General features: G+C 44.6%; 1 protein-coding gene across 1 annotated transcript in view; it reads right to left on the bottom strand.

Moving 5' to 3' along the window:
- Positions 1–1,843: 1,843 nt before the first annotated feature.
- fgf22 (fibroblast growth factor 22) overlaps positions 1,844–17,875 on the bottom strand; it is a 32,262-nt gene continuing 16,230 nt past the window's right edge. Inside the window, exons 2-3 of the mRNA XM_029685971.2 lie at positions 4,344–4,447; positions 1,844–2,253 (exon numbers count right to left, since the gene is read on the bottom strand). Of these exons, the coding sequence (XP_029541831.1) occupies positions 2,059–2,253; positions 4,344–4,447 (299 nt within the window). The 3' untranslated portion in view covers positions 1,844–2,058. The remainder of the gene's footprint in view (positions 2,254–4,343; positions 4,448–17,875) is intronic.

Raw genomic sequence — 17,875 nt, 5'->3', positions numbered from 1 at the left:
ACCTGTGATAGTCCATTGAAGACCCGTGATAGCCCATTGAAGACCCGTGATAGCCCATTGAAGACCCGTGATAGCCCATTGAAGACCCGTGATAGCCCATTGAAGACCCGTGATAGTCCATTGAAGACCCGTGATAGCCCATTGAAGACCCGTGATAGCCCATTGAAGATCAGGGCAGGTCCACTACATCAAATCCACTCCTGCTGTGAATGTTCATGTGGAGATGATGATGATGATTATGTAACTCTGATGGAGATGATGACAACCCAAAACAATCAAGGCAAGTACAGTACATTACATAAGAGGCAAAATGGTCACTCTTTTAGAATGGAGCTAACTGAAGAGATGTGGTGCGTGTTAGCATAAGTGACTCCTTGAACATTGGGTAATTTATGTGTATTTTATTGACGTTCAAGCTGAACACAAACCAAGACACTCACTAATGTTGTTTTGATGACAGTATTCAATTAACAGACTACCTAATAACTGACTAATAGTTGAAACATGTGTTCTTGTAGATCTTCATTGCTGACCATTCAGATGTTGGGAGGAGGTGCCATATTGCAGTAACATACAGTATAGACTAGAATATGGTCTGGAATACAATTAGGATTTCAGACTAGACACAAAATGGAGACAATAACATCAACTTCAAATGTTATACGGTACAAAAAGGTTTAAATATATTAAAAGTTCTATTTGCAACAGGTTTTTGAAAATGTTAGCAAGACATGACAAGATAATGCAATAACCAGCTATCATACATACAAAATTAATTGGTTAAGTCCTATCACTGTCAAAAAGTGTACATACAACCCAGTGGAGGTTGCTGAGGGGAGGACGGCTCATAAAAACTGTCTGGAGTGGAGAAATGGAATGGTATCAAACACATGGAACCCACCTATTCCACTCTAGTCATTACCACGTGCCCCCTATCCTCCCCAATTAAGGTGCCACCAACCTCCTGTGAAACAACCTCAAATGCACTACGTGTTTCAACGGGAGTTAACTACTGAATTCTGGAACTAACATATCAGAGACAACGTCGTGACTCCCACTTTGAAAGATTGACCCCTGAGCTAGTGGTCTAGGATGAAAGAAGGAGGCTAAAGCACACTTCTGTTCACAAGTTCATTTCAGAAACCCAGAAGACCCGATAGCCTTCTAGACTATGTTTATTCTATTCTACTGAGCCATTTACTTTACGTTCCTATTCTTATTTTTTTTTTTACTACGTCTTATTGTTGATGCATTGTCGAGAAGGAACCTGCAAGTCAGCATTCCACTGGACGATGTACACCATGCGTCTCCCGTACATACGACTACCCGATGTCTTACAGCAGATATCCATGGGTATCAATGTACATCAGTCCAAACGTTTCCGTAAACATGGAATTCTGTCCCCTCTGTCTGAAGTCAAATGCAGAGTCCTTTTGCAGCGTTGATTGTAAAGACCTTTCAGTATCTTTAGAGAATCATCTCTCTCGCTCAGATGGATATCTTTGACAACCTAAATCAAAGCCCTGTTCACTGTTTGTCAGCTCTTTTACATCGGCAGTCCATTGGTTTAACAGCATATCGTAAGGTCACTCAAGGGAAAGCATTGTCTCCTGTAGAGTCGCAGAAAATAAGGGATGGGGGCAATATATAGACAATACTCGTACCCTTTTGTTTCAATTACACACTTTCTCAGCGGACGGTGGTGTCAAAATGACTCCTTGACACAGAAGAGTGTCATCAATATTATCCTCTCGGCTTGATGATCAATCATAATAATAGTAGACATACTGTATTTACACAATATTAGCAGCTTTACTTCTGGACCTTACACTCGTGTGGGGGGAGAGTGATGAATAATTTAAACATACTGTATTATGCCCCCCACTTCGATCTCCACAACAAAATAGTTTATAAGACCCCAACAAATGTACATATATGGGAGAAGGGATGGATATAATAATGATAATCAAATAATCATATTATTCCTAATTATCTTGGTAACCACAACACTAGTAGGAGGGACTGGCTGCAGAGCAGAACATGAGTCCAGTTGTTCCTCTATGAGGGCAGCATGGGGAGGAAGTGGGTGGAGGGGTGTCTCCTCCGGGCTTTGTGACCTCGCCGGGGCTTCCCCCTGCCGTTCAGAGATACGAACATCTGCCTGCCGCCGTGTTTCCAGCGCAGGGAGGCATACGTGTTGTAGCCGTTCTCCTCGATGCGCTCCTTGAACTTACAGTTAGGGTTGTACTTCACCTGCAGGGGAGGGAGAGAGGGAGAGAGGGAGAGAGGGAGAGAGGGGGAGAGAGGGAGAGTGAAGGAGAGAGGGAGGGAGAGAGGGAGCGAGGGAGCGAGGGAGAGAGGGAGAGAGGGAGGGAGGGAGAGAGGGAGGGAGAGAGAGGGAGAACGGGAGAGAGGGAGAGAGGGAGAGAGAGGGAGAGAGGGAGAGTGAAGGAGGGAGTGAGGGAGAGAGGGAGAGTGAGGGAGAGTAAAACGTGTTTATTATGACCAGGAGTAACTAACAGCAGTAGCATGGACACACCTCTGAGATAGGGACAAAGGTCCATGTCTGTTATTGCATTCATGTTTTCCATTTATTTCTGTGTTGTTATGGAGTTATTTGTTGTGTGTTGTTTCTATGTTGTTCCATAACAAAACAATAACCATCCACATTGAATGGCAAAGCATTTTATAATTAGGTGTTCGTTATGGTCGGATCACGGCCAAGAAGATATAACAATATAAAAACATGTCTTTTTGATACTGTAACTAACCTACATGAAGAAGTGTTCATCTGCAATGTAAAATGTTTTGACAGTCATCTATCAGATTGTTATCCATTTGATCCATTTCTGAGGCTATGAACAGAAACAGGGATTTGTGTCAATATACAGGCACAGGCCAGCCAACAAAGCCCTCTCCTCATTGCCATGGGTGGTTGGAACTTCTTATCTGTACATAGGTATGACCTAAAGATATGACCATCAAAACAGATTCTGGAGCAATCCCATCTACATGCCACTATCAGGCTGAGATCACAGGGCCCTTATGGAGATAGCATCAGGCTAGCTTGATTCTCCTGCTTAATGGTCATTAAGGGAGGTTTCAGTGGGAGGTTCTAGGAAGCTGAGTGAGTTCATATATGTCCTGTTTATGCTGGTGGCAGGGTGAAATAATGGTCTGCAACTCATCACAGCTTCACATTGCTGACTGATTGCCAGCTCCAGATTTTCTCTCTCTCTCTGAGCTGTAAAACACTTAGATACCACGCCATAGGCAGCCGCATTACATGACAGAGAGAGAGAAAGGGAGAGAGAAAAAGAGGGAGAGAAAGAACGAGAGAGCTGTGTATGAGCACAACAAGTGGCAGATGGCACGCAAGACCTTCACATCTGCCTCTTCTGACATTAGTTCAGCCTCCTTTTCTTGGCTATCTGCAATATTCTGACTTTTCTTGGCTCTCTGCAGTATTTTGACTTTTCTTGGCTCTCTGCAGTATTCTGACTTTTCTTTGCTATCTGCAGTATTCTGACTTTTCTTGGCTATCTGCAGTATTCTGACTTTTCTATCTGCAGTATTCTGACTTTTCTTGGCTATCTGCAGTATTCTGACTTTTCTATCTGCAGTATTCTGACTTTTCTTGGCTATCTGCAGTATTCTGACTTTTCTTGGCTCCCTGCAGTATTCTGACTTTTCTTGGCTATCTGCAGTATTCTGACTTTTCTTGGCTCCCTGCAGTATTCTGACTTTTCTTGGCTATCTGCAGTATTCTGACTTTTCTATCTGCAGTGTTTGACTTTTCTTGGCTCTCTGCAGTATTCTGACTTTTCTTGGCTATCTGCAGTATTTGGACTTTTCTTGGCTATCTGCAGTATTCTGACTTTTCTTGGCTATCTGCAGTATTCTGACTTTTCTTGGCTATCTCCAGTATTTTGACTTTTCTTGTCTATCTGCAGTATTTTGACAGTGGAACAAGCCTCTCTTCAAGACCTGGAGTCATTTAGCAGACGCTCTTATCCAGAGCGACTTACAAATTGGTGCGTTCACCTTAAGACATCCAGTGGAACAGCCACTTTAAAATAGTGCATCTAAATCTTTTAAGGGGGGTGAGAAGGATTACTTTATCCTATCCTAGGTATTCCTGAAAGAGGTGGGGTTTCAGGTGTCTCCGGAAGGTGGTGATTGACTCCGCTGTCCTGGCGTCGTGAGGGAGTTTGTTCCACCATTGGGGGGCCAAAGACTCATTTGAATGGAATGACCTGTGCTTGGAGGAAACATCAATGTCCCCTAGCTGGAACCTGGCTGCCCATGGTGTCTCATGTAACAATGTTGCAAGGTGTACCTACCGATCCAAACAGTGTGCCTTTTTTGGACATTGCTAAGTACAGCCCGGTGCTGACCGATTTGATGGCGACGACTCCCACACTGACAGATCGGATTTCCATTAGACCTGAAAAAGAAGGAACAGAAGTCTCTGTTAGAACAGGGGAGTTTTCCATCATAAGCTACTCTATCGTTATCGATTAGGAAACCAGACGGCCATATGCTCTGGGGAGAGGGTTTTCCCAAGACAAAAGAGAAAAAAACTGGATATGCATAATGGCCCATTTAAATGTTTCCCTTTGGGAAGATAAATCTACAACTCAGTTTCTTATTAACAATCGTCTCACTGAGAACTACTAGACTACAGAGACATAAATACATTAGAAAATAGGCTGTGTCATCCTTCAGAAATACAATATGATTCAAATCAGCCATTTCAAAAACATATCATAAACAATATTCAAGAGGAAAAATCTATTTACTTGTAAGACAACACTGTTTTCAAGTAAAAAAATAATAATTTATTATTCTGTGTCTGGAAGTACGATATGATTTATGCAATGAAATGACAACACCCAGTCTTTTAATCCATTCTGAGCCAGACAAAATTTTCCAGAGCTCACTGTATCTACACCCTCTCAGTAGACTGACTATAGCATTCAGCACAAAGAGCATTACAGGCTGGGTCCTGTCTGCACAGGGAGGGAGTGCCATCATCCCAGACCAGACACTGACACTCCACCCAGTTGATGCCCGGTGAAGTTTACCAGGGAGACACAAAGCAGAGTCTGATGGCCACTTACACCAACCTCTTACCCACTTTCTCCATAAAAGACCTGGCAGTGCTGCAGGCTAATTGTTTCTTCTGGGCACTGATTGCAAACAAATCCCATGTGGCTTGGTCATGATCTGGTTTTAGTCTACACAAAAAGCCCTTAGCCATTGTCATGGTGATAGACGGAAATGTTTTGGAGATGACCTGTGGGTCTTACCACGGGGGCCTGAAAGGACCTAATTGCTGGATACGCTGCTTCCTTGGAGAACTCCTCCTGTCTCACCTTCAAAGGCACCCTGATGTGGCCTGCTATCAGATCTAAGCACACATCCCTCCCAACAGACATCGCAAGCCATGGAAACCTATTTTTGGAGAAGAAAACATCTTGAGAAACATGCTGTTTTTTCTCCTCTAATGGGCACCTCTGAATGTTGCTGAAACGGGAAACGAGGCTAACAAATAGGCTGTTGCATTTGGACAGGGCCTGTAAACACAGTAACATCAAGGTGCTGAAGGAGATGTGGACCTCACACCAGTAGGAAATGAAGTAGGAGCAGTAAACTCACGACCCAGACCAGCGGTGCAGCGCTGCTCATGCAGAACCACATGTGCTGAAGGGGGCAGCTAGTGGGTTTCCGAGCAGGGACACTGGTTAAACCCATCCAGCGATGAAAAATAAACGCGCTCACCAGGGTCCGAGCAGGTGTTACTCTCCCACCGCTGCCATCTTTCCCCTATTTATTTATGTCAATACAGACTTTGTTTGGAAAGAAATTAGGAAAAAGCTGTAATTGGGAGCAAGGGTTGGCTTAATATGTTTGGGGATTTAAAAAAAGAGTATTATAGACTGGGTGGTATGAGCCCTGAATGCTGATTGGCTAAAAGCTGTGGTATATCAGACCGTTTACCACGGTTATGACAAAAATGTATTTTTATTGCTCTAATTACATTGGTAATCAGTTTATAATACTATAACACACCTGGGGTGTTTGCAGTATATTGCCAATATACCACGGCTAAGGGCTGTATCCAGGCACTCCGCATAATAACAGCCCTTAGCTGTGGTATATTAACCATATATCACACCCCCTCGAGCCTTATTGCTAAATTATATGTCAATCATTATTTGAATATGTTGGTAACCTATTGTTTGAAAATGATAATGCTGTAGAAGCAGGTGTTTGGAGGATATATTGGCACAGTTTGAAACACCCTTGTCAATTTATCCTCCAAACACCGGCCTCTCAGGCATTATCACTTAAATACCAGAGAAGGGTAATGGTCTTAGAGACACTTAAGATCAGGGAAGTTTTTATACAGGTGAAATCCTTATCAACAATTGACATTGTGAAACCAACTACTAGATAAGACAGCCAAAGACATTGTCCGTTTCTCTTTCCTTCCTTCCTGAAACATGTAGCGATACACAGACTCACAGCTGCTACCACCACTATCCATGCTTACCAGGTGAGGTCATCCACATCAGACACACAGAGAGACAGAGAGACAGAGAGGGTAAATACATAGAGGACCTGTTGAGTGTCTTTCTTCTCTGACATGTGTGTGTACATGGAGCCCCTTTCTCCACACAGCTGCAGTGGGACAGCCAGCCCAGGGCCAGTCAGCCTGCCAGGCCAGGGCCAGTCAGCCAGCCAGGCCAGGCCAGGGCCAGTCAGCCCAGGGCCAGTCAGCCAGCCAGGCCAGGCCAGGGCCAGTCAGCCAGGCCAGGCCAGGGCCAGTCAGCCAGCCAGGTACCAATCCATCCAGCTGCACCCCCATCCCTCTGATCCTTCAAAGGCATGTTAGCACATTGATGGCAATGTCCCCTTTTGAGCTGTGTTTACAAACACTGGGCGTTATGGTGGTAGGGAGCGTGCAAGCGACTCATAAGCAATTAGGCCCAGGCAGGCTGGTGATTGGAGCTCACTGTGGGTTTATGGGGACTTGTCTAGTCCAATGAAAAGCGCTGGTGCCTGAAAGTGCTGCTGCCTCTAATTGCCATTATTTGCTGCTCTGAGCTCCAGGCACGGTAGGTGCTGCCATGATCCTCACTCTGGTTACAATGACTTTTCTTCCCTGAGGTATCGAATGCAGGAACGTGGATCTCTTACGTGTGAGAATAGTTTTGTACAGAATATCTTTTGGATATCAGTCTTCAAATAGACCTCAAAAGTCCTCATTATGTTAAGGCTAATGACCACCTCATTAGACCCACGTATCATGTTGACAACATGTTGTGTCATATTTATGTGTTTCTGCTTTTTCAATGCAGTATTAACCCATTATTGCATGTGCACATGCAATAAAGGAACTAATGATGAAAGAACGGGTAGCTATTTGTAATCATGCTGTTTATTATAATCCACTCTCTGCTGTGCATGTTTCATCTGCTCTGTTGACGAGACAGGTAGCTTTAGGTAGCTTTAGCTTCTTTCTTACCCTTGGCAGGATCTGTTGACATGTTTTGGCCAGAGCTGTTAATAAGCTGAAGCTGCTATTACAAACAAATCCCTATACAGGACTAGTCAAGTGTGGACTGACCGTTTTCTATCTTCTATGGGATTTTCAAAGCCCAGTCGTCTTTTACTCTTTCTCTTTTCTTTCGTTCCCCCTTTTTTGGAAGTGAGCCCCTCGTCAGGTCATTCAGCCTTTTCTGACCTTGAAATAAAAACGCAGAAAGGAAAGCGAGAGACTCTCACGGGGTTCCTTTTGTCAGACTCATGCTATGGGAGGAGGAGGGAGTGGGTACTGGGTGTAGGGGCTGGTAATAAAAAGGGGGAGGGGGGGTCATAAAACTATGTGGACTCCAACTTGCCCCTCCGTCCCCCAATAACTCTTTGTTACTTACCTGAGAGGTGGAGGAAAGACAAGATCTTATTAATGACTGAGCTTTTTGTTGGACTTGGGGGGGGGGGGGACGGGACGGGGGGGGGGGGGGACCGTCCCAATACACAATTATAAAGCAGGGGATAAGGGAGGAGGAGAATCGAGTGAAAGATTTCTTGGATTGCCCCCTTCAGCAGCCCTCCATGGCCCGGTGCTCGACCAGGAGAGAGCCTGGGAATCGGGGCGCTCCCGCTGGGCGCCTGCTCTTGATTGACATACCTTTTCAATTATTTCACAGTTTGCCTTTAAAATGGAGAGGTCCCTGTTGTTTTTTTTTCTCTGCCCTCCTTTTCAAAACAAGCTTTTCATGCTGGGTCTTCACTGCTGGGCCTAATGGCTGTGACCAGCACCTTTGATCTGAGCTGACCCCCTCAGAGGGCTGAGGACTGGGTCCAAGCAAATGCCTGTGTGTGTGTGTGTGTGTGTGTGTGTGTGTGTGTGTGTGTGTGTGTGTGTGTGTGTGTGTGTGTGTGCATGGTTAAGGAAGGAGGGGACAAAGCCAGCATCACTCAATACTACTTTAAACACCTTGAAAAAGTATCATGGGAACAAGAACTTGATAGGTGATTGGATCAAAATCGTTTCAAATGAACCCTGGCAATTAACTTTTTATGTAGCATCACTCTGTTGTTAAGCATAGCGTTTTTACTCTAATCTCAATGTAGGTCACAGGTTTTGAATGAATTCGCAGAATATGGGAATCTGTAGATATATACTACAGATATACTATTTTTACATTATGAACAATTATCACATCAAAAGGAGGATAAGGAAAATCATTCATGTTAACTTCAGCTATACATGTCTTATTGAAGCTATGTGAGCCATATCAGTCTTATCAGTCTTATGTGAGCCATATCAGTCTTATCATACAGCCAAACTCTGCCGGGTAGAAAGGAGAAAAGGACAATCGACCCTCTTGGCCTTTTTTCGTCGCTTTTTATGAGGATATAGTGCTTTTTAGACATCTTGAGACCCCCTTCTTTTGTGTGGAGCTCGAAAGGCAATGGGGTGAACAGAGGAAGAGAAAGGGGAGCTTAACTTCACACCACTGGCTTCTACCTTGTCACTTGTCTGTGTTTGAAAGGCTGGGGAGGGGACAGACTTTTCTAAGTCTGTCCTGCTCAGCCTCTCATAAAGGACTACTTTCACCTGCATGTTTACTGGATAGTCTCATCTAGAACAGTTTACACACAACCTTCTCCTTGACCGTGTAGATAAGATACTGTAGGGCACCAGAGGAGCAGTATTAGTTTCATGACAAACACTTGATAAGGACGTCTCTCAACAAAATGTACAGGCTTTTATCACCTTTTTGTTTCATGAGCGAAGAAAATACCCCCCCCCCCTCCCCTCCTACAACCCTGACAAAAACAGCTGACCTGGCCATCAGTTAGTGGGCCATTAAAAATACAAACATCATCATCTAATTGGTTTCAGTCCCTGTCCAAGCTGACAACCTGATATGATAATGCTGAACCACATAGCCATGTGGTTATGGGCAGCCTGAGGTTGTGGTGACAGATCAAGTCCAAGGACAGAAGCATGCCACTGGCAGGTTCATCGCTCTCTCTCAACACAGCTCTGAGGGCATAGAGGTAACAGAGGTAACAGAGGTTAGCCAAACGGTGGGCTTCCAAGCTCCGTGGACAGGGATCTGTAATGTAAGATCCGCAAAATATATTTGAAAAAGAGTGGATCATAAACATGTGTGTTATATCATACATTATAGAATTTATCGCCTGGTTGAAATACCACTGAATAGATTCCCCCCCACATAATGTCAAGGATTGTGTTTAATTTCATTAATTCCATTCCGACTGAAAGAGAAGCTTGGCTAGGATTTGGCAATATGACTTCTATATAATAGAATTGCATTGGTAACAGAGAAGTGCTTAATATAGCGGGCATTTTAGAAATGGCATGTATAGTATGGAGAATACTATTGGATGGCCACAGTCTTGACAGTTTTACCACTACATTGGGTGGCCCATTCATTTTACTAATAGCTGAATAATAGATGGTGAATTCCTTGTCAGGGACCCAGTACATTTAGATTATAATAGCAGAATTTACTGGAAGCCTGATAATTCTATCATGGCATGTGATACTGCCTCATTGATGGCAGTTTTTTTTTATGAGTGGCTGTATGAAACCAAATCTTCCATTAACTTCGAGTCTGACAGTGTTGGGACGGAAAAGGATCTCTTACAGGACACACAGACGTCTGCTGGGAGGCGAGGAGGGAGACTTGCTAACCTTTACATAGGAGCTTGTAATTCAGTCAGGGTACATGAACTCACATCCTCTAAGGGAAAAGATAGCAGAAATATATTATCGATCAGCTTTCAATATTACACTGTCTGTATATTACTACACAGCACTTGGTACATTTGGTGAAGCCAAGTTGCACTTGTCGCAATCATATATTTCCACAGTATAACGGTGCACTTTGACTGTGACATCCAAACTGAACCATTAACCACTTCATCTTTCAAACAGCTTTTAACTCTGGAAAAACAAAGAGGGATGGATTTAGGTAGGTTGTATGTGGTCCGTGTGCGTGATTGGCCCTGTTACATGATGTCATGGGCAGGTTTATATTAGTGCAGGGAGGGAGCAGGCAGCAGGGCTTGTTTGGGTCATGGTGCTGCATGGTGCCTGTGCCACATGTCCTTCCCATTAAACCGTGTCTGAGGAGGAGGTCAGTGACAGACAGGAAGCAACATTGATCAGGTTCAATCTCAGCATCTACCTGCTGAAACCAGATGACAAAGCCCAGACAGGGAAGAGGTACAGGGAAGGGCAGGCAGAGAGAGCCCCATAGAGCTCCATAAAGCCCCATATCATGACTGACCGAGCGGCTGGTTGGGTGATTAAGAATTACAGCTGGAAAAGAGATTACCCCTGCTGAAATATCGCACCCTTTGAAACAAATTTAGAGACATGAGAGAGAGGCCTTGATTAGCCAATTGGGGGAGAATTGAAACAAATTTAGAGACATGAGAGAGAGGCCTTGATTAGCCAATTGGGGGAGAATTGAAACAAATTTAGAGACATGAGAGAGAGGCCTTGATTAGCCAATTGGAGGAGAATTCCCTAAGCACTATTTCTAATCCTGGAGGGCTCAAATGGTTTGTTCATCAGAAGGAAGAGAGAAGGGAGAATTGGATATCTAGCCCTGTAGATGTACATGCAAATCAATGCACCGTAACTAAATCCAATTCTAGGAGAAACTAAAAACACTTAACCCTTAGAGGTGAAACATGCATGTTTTTGACTATCTTCACATCACATTCACTTTTCATTGAATGGTTTATTCATGTAATTTATCTTCAGGGATGTTGGTTAGGATGCTAGAATATGTTCTACATACAGTTTCATTTAAAGACACACTGTAGTCAAACTTGCGTCAAATGGAAAGCGAGCCAGATTGGATGAGGGATTTGTGACCTTTGGTTTTTACATGTTTTCTTTTTAGAACGGCACGCTTCATAACTAATGTGGCTGTCAAAAGGTTATGCCAGTTTATGCTGATATACTGAACATATGGTGTGATGCCCTCACTAGTTTAAAGGACTGACTGGGGTTGGAAAGCAGAATAAAATGTTCACCCCAGAGCAGTGCCCCAGAACTGTTGAGCTGCCGCTGTGGAGCTCAAGGCTCAGCATCAGGGCAGCAGCCTGTGTCTCTGGACATGCATCATGCCTAATTAAGTCTCACAAGGCAAAGATGATTTATTCATCCCACCCAAATGGCTATGAGACATGTCTCCTCGGGGCAGAGTGCAGCTAAGTGGCTCCCTTACACACACACACACACACACACACACACACACACACACACACACACACACACACACACACACACACACACACACACACACACACACACACACACACACACACACACACACACACACATACACACACACACACAGCTAACCTTGTGGGGACACAATTCAGTCCCATTCAAAATCCTATTTTCCCTAACCCTAACCCTAACCCGTACTCTTACCCGTACCCTAAACCTAGCTCCTAACCCTAACACTTTACATTCTAACCCAAATACGAATTACAACCTTAAGCCTAAACCCCCTAGAAATAGTATTTGACCTTGTGGGGACCAACAAAATGTCCCCCGTTGGTGAAATGTTTGTTTGTTTAGTGTTGTTGTGAGGCCTTCTGGTCCCCACAAGAATAGTTAAACATGTCCCCCCACATACACACACACGCACGCACGCACGCACGCACGCACGCACGCACGCACGCACCCACGCACGCACGCACGCACGCACGCACGCACGCACGCACACACACACACACACACACACACACACACACACCTCTCACCCGCTGCAGACCTCTTGCTCCTTCCCACATGTTTTAATGTTGCTGGTGTGAGTGGGGAAGCACAGCTCAGCAGAGCCCTGAATACTGTCCAGTGCGAGGACCCTCCTTGTTCTCTGTGTTGCGGTCTGTGATGATATAGTACATATACTGTAATGCAGTATACACGTTCAATAATGTGTAGCCTCTAATCGCTGACTGCTTGTCTAAATAAATAGATTTAACAAATGTCATTTTAAATCATTCATTTCCAGACATACGTGAGACTCAGACTTAGATGAGATGAAAGCTACTGAAACAGAAAAAAATGTAAACCCCACACCAACTTGATGAAATCTGAGTCTCCGCAATAACATTACCTGAACACCTCTCTCAGGTCTACAGCATGTTGGAGACATTAAATGCATCCAAAGTAGCCGAAGTGAAAAGTATCCAGCCCTATAGCCTCTCTCTTGAAATAAATGAAGACTGTCTTGGACTCATGGCTACCAGAGGTTCTAACAAGTAATAAAGATGGCTATTTTTACTCTCATTTTTGGGCGGTTGTGATCATTGCTCATAGTAATGGATGTTGTTTTTATTATACAGATGTACTTTTAATAACCAGTCACCATGACACGGCTAATGAAGCGAGGACAAGACAATACAGTTTGAAGTTTGTACAGTCTGGTGCATGTCCTACTACACACACTACAACAACACACCACTACTACACACACTACAACCACACACCACTACTACACACACCACTACTACACACACCACTTCTACACACACCACTATTACACGCACCACTACTACACGCACCACTACTACCACACACCACTACTACCACACACCACTACTACACACACCACAACCACACACCACTACTACACACACCACTACTACACACACTACAACCACACACCACTACTACACACACCACTACTACACACACCACTTCTACACACACCACTACTACACACACCACTTCTACACACACCACTACTACACGCACCACTACTACACGCACCACTACTACCACACACCACTACTACCACACACCACTACTACACGCACCACTACTACCACACACCACACACCACTTCTACACACACCACAACCACACACCACTACTACACACACCACTACTACACACACCACTTCTACACACACCACTACTACACGCACCACTACTACCACACACCACTACTACCACACACCACTACTACACGCACCACTACTACCACACACCACACACCACTACTACACACACCACTTCTACACACACCACAACCACACACCCTTACTACACACACCACTACTACACACACCACTACCACACACACCACAACCACACACCACTACTACACACACCACTACTACACGCACCACTACTACACACACCACCACTACACACACCACTACTACACACACCACTACTACCACACACCACTACTACACACACCACTACTACACACACCACTACCACACACACCACTACTACACACACCACTACTACCACACACCACTACTACACACACCACTACTACACGCATCACTACTACCACACACCACGCCCCCACACCGCTACCACATACACCACAACTACACACACCACTACTACACATACCACTACCACACACTCCACTACCACACAAACCACTACCACACACTCCACTACTACAGACACCACTACTACACACACCACTACTACAGACACCACTACTACACATACCACTACCACACACTCCACTACCACACAAACCACTACCACACACTCCACTACTACAGACACCACTACTACACACACCACTACCACACACTCCACTACTACAGACACCACTACTACATATACCACTACCACACACACCACTACTACCACAGACACCACTACCACACACACCACTACTACACACACCACTACCACACACTCCACTACTACACACACCACTACTACACACACCACTACTACCTCACACTCCACTACCACACACACCACTACTACACACACCACTACCACACACTCCACTACTACACACACCACTACTACCTCACACTCCACTACCACACACACCACTACCACACACTACCACACACCCACTACCACACACACCACTACTACACACACCACTACTACCACACACTCCACTACCACACACACCACTACTACACACACCACTACTACCACACACACCACTACTACACACACCACTACTACCTCACACTCCACTACCACACACACCACTACCACACACTCCACTACCACACACACCACTACTACACACACCACTACTACCACACACTCCACTACCACACACACCACTACTACACACACCACTACTACCACACACTCCACTACCACACGCGCCACTACTACAGACACATGCCAAAACCCTGTGTCTGTCTGAGGACTTACATGTGTCTTGTACAGTGTCTCTGTACAATGTGAGGATCTATACAATACCCTCCCAGCTGATGACTTCATGTGTACAGTACAGTGTCTGCTGATAACATGCATGTGTGATCAATAATGTGACTAGATCATGTATAGAAATAGCCATTGTATTTATATGATGTATGCAATATGTTGTGTTGTCAAGGAGGTACCTGGAGGAAATTGAAACAGAGTGAGAGGAAGGCCTGTCTGGGTGTGACGGTGTCTGTGTGTTCCCTTCGTATATGGCCAAGAACACGGAACAACAACGGACAATTGACAGAATGGAGACCAGGAAAACAAGAAGAAAAGAGCTGGCAGAGCTAGCTCCTTCCCTACCCAGATCTCCACTGTTGTTCCCACATCCCTCTTGGGGGATGAGAGCGCCGATGGGCCTGATAACATTATTTGCCTACTGTCTTTTAATCTATCAGTCCACACTCACTCACTGCCGAGCTATCTGTGTGTGTTGGGATAGGCTCGCACGGACATGTCCCATACACACTGGACAGCTCCGCATAGACCAGTAGTATGGGGAAGTGATGGGGAATGTGCAGTGATATGGGGATGTGGGTAGACTTATGTCATTTTATTGTTGAAACGTTTTTCTCTATTTATGGTCCTACAGATATCAATCGTTTTCAAAAGCTGGCCAGCGGGACAAGATTTTACTTTTTATTTTTCATTTTGCACAGACAAAACTATATATTTCAATGGCATGTGCAAATCATAGAACATTCCACATGACAGTATCGAGATAAACAAATAATGCAATGCTTACTCAAAATAGTTCACACAAAATCCCCAGATGATAATGAAGTGCAACTGTGATTCTCTGATCTGAATGCATCTAACCTAAGATCCCGACTCTTTTTGCAGGGTGCTTTACAGTTCTACGGTACGGTTGAGCTGTTTTATCTTATAAACAAACACCCCTTTGACAATGTCATACCCAGTATAGTTTTACAAGCCCACGGCACAAGTCATGCAGTATAATGCCAGCAGTTGACGAATGAGCATTCAATGTCAAATGAAATATTACTTGTATGACATGCTACTAGTACGGAAACATGAATTCATCCCTATTCCGGCTCTATTTTACTCTAACCCTCTGAGTGCAGACCAGAACGGGCTTCTGCTGTGTGTATGTGTGGGTTGGTTTGTTCTTGTATCCTTGTGGGGACCTAAAATCCGAAAAAGTCCCCACAAGGATAGTAAAACAAGGAAAATTCTCCCTTTTGGGGACATTTCCCACATCCCCTTGAGGACAAAGGCTATTTTAAGCTTAGGAGTTAGGATTAGGATTATGGTTAAGTGTTAGATTTAGGGTTACGGGTTAAGGTTAGGGTTGTAATAAGGGTAAGGATTAGGGTTATGTTTAGGTTTAGGGGTTAGGGAAAATAGGATTTTGAATGGAAATTAATTTTAACAACATAACGTGTGTGTGTGTGTGTGTGTGTGTGTGTGCGTGCGTGCGTGCGTGCGTGCGTGCGTGCGTGCGTGCGTGCGTGCGTGCGTGAGAACGGGTTAGTGCTCAGGTGAAAGCTGACTCTCACACTCCCTCGGCCGCAGATGTGAGGGGTGACATTCTCTCACACACAATCCCTCTCTGGTACAGTTTCAGGGCCAGCACAGCACTCGGCCCAGTTTCCCCTTTATACTGCTGCTGCTGGGAGAAGTGCTCGGGGGATTAGCCAGGTCCTTCAAAGGCCATTAAAGCAAATGACAGGTATCCTGTTTCGGCGGTGCTGGGACAGGCCAGGTGAGGAGCACAGAGGCCAAGCAGGAGAGCAAGGGTCAGCTGGGGACAAAAAGACAAGGCCAGTGTGGGCCCCACTCTATCTGGCTCACTCCCTGGCTCTCCTAAACTGGGAGCCCTGCGTTTATGAATGGTCCGCTTGATGGGACCGCCGAGACATTGTCTCACTCTGGTAACTTTAGCTTTTTTACAGTCCGGTGTTTTGTTTTCGGGTTGGGGAGTTTTTCTTTTCGTATGGGCATGACTTCCCCGATGGAGAATTGATTTGAATGAAAATAAAATGTATCTCATCAGACTAGTCAATAATTCTATGTTTTTAACTTACCAACGATGCTCATTCACATTGTAATTTGCATTGCAACACTTCTCTAAAGTAAAGAAACACAAATGAACACAAAAGACTAAGCATGAAATGAAAGGTTTTTTTCAAACAACATTTTGGAGGACAAATGTTGTTGGTGACAAATGGATTTAGGTTAAGTCATTCTAATGTTTCCCTCTATGTGGGGATTTCAGACTCTATCGTACTAGTTACAAGTCATGATATGGTACATAATAATAATGATAATAATACATGGGACATATGTAATACTTTCAAGAACCCAAAGTTGTTTTACAATTGCAGAAAGCTGGCAGTTAGTGCTGTACTATATGGACTTGGACAGAATCATTACCAGACAATCCTTCCCCTCAGCTAAACATTTTCTTAAAATTGCACTTAGATTTTGCATTTCCATCAAAGACCTACATTTGAATACTTGGGACGGCCACACACCATTGACGTTTATCAGTCCATTGTTTTATCACTCTACATCAGTCTATTGGACATGAGACAGATACAGCTGATAACCATATATAGATGGCCATGGAGAGTTCCATAGCCTGCCATTGTCCATGGACATCAGGTACGCAGTTTGTCCCTGGACATCAGGTACGCAGTTGTCCCTGGACATCACGTACACAGTTTGTCCCTGGACATCACGTACACAGTTTGTCCCTGGACATCAGGTATGCAGTTTGTCCCTGGACATCACGTACGCAGTTTGTCCCTGAACATCACGTACGCAGTTTGTCCCTGAACATCACGTACACAGTTTGTCCCTGGACATCAGGTACACAGTTTGTCCCTGGACATCACGTACACAGTTTGTCCCTGGACATCACGTACACAGTTTGTCCCTGGACATCAGGTACGCAGTTTGTCCCTGGACATCACGTACGCAGTTTGTCCCTGAACATCACGTACACAGTTTGTCCCTGGACATCACGTACGCAGTTTGTCCCTGGACATCACGTACGCAGTTTGTCCCTGAACATCACGTACACAGTTTGTCCCTGGACATCAGGTACACAGTTTGTCCCTGGAC

This window comes from Oncorhynchus nerka, linkage group LG17 (genome assembly GCF_034236695.1).
Source record: "Oncorhynchus nerka isolate Pitt River linkage group LG17, Oner_Uvic_2.0, whole genome shotgun sequence".
Lineage (NCBI taxonomy): Eukaryota > Metazoa > Chordata > Actinopteri > Salmoniformes > Salmonidae > Oncorhynchus > Oncorhynchus nerka.
The sequence above is the reverse complement of the archived record's forward strand: the minus strand, read 5'-3'. Positions and strand labels throughout refer to the sequence as shown.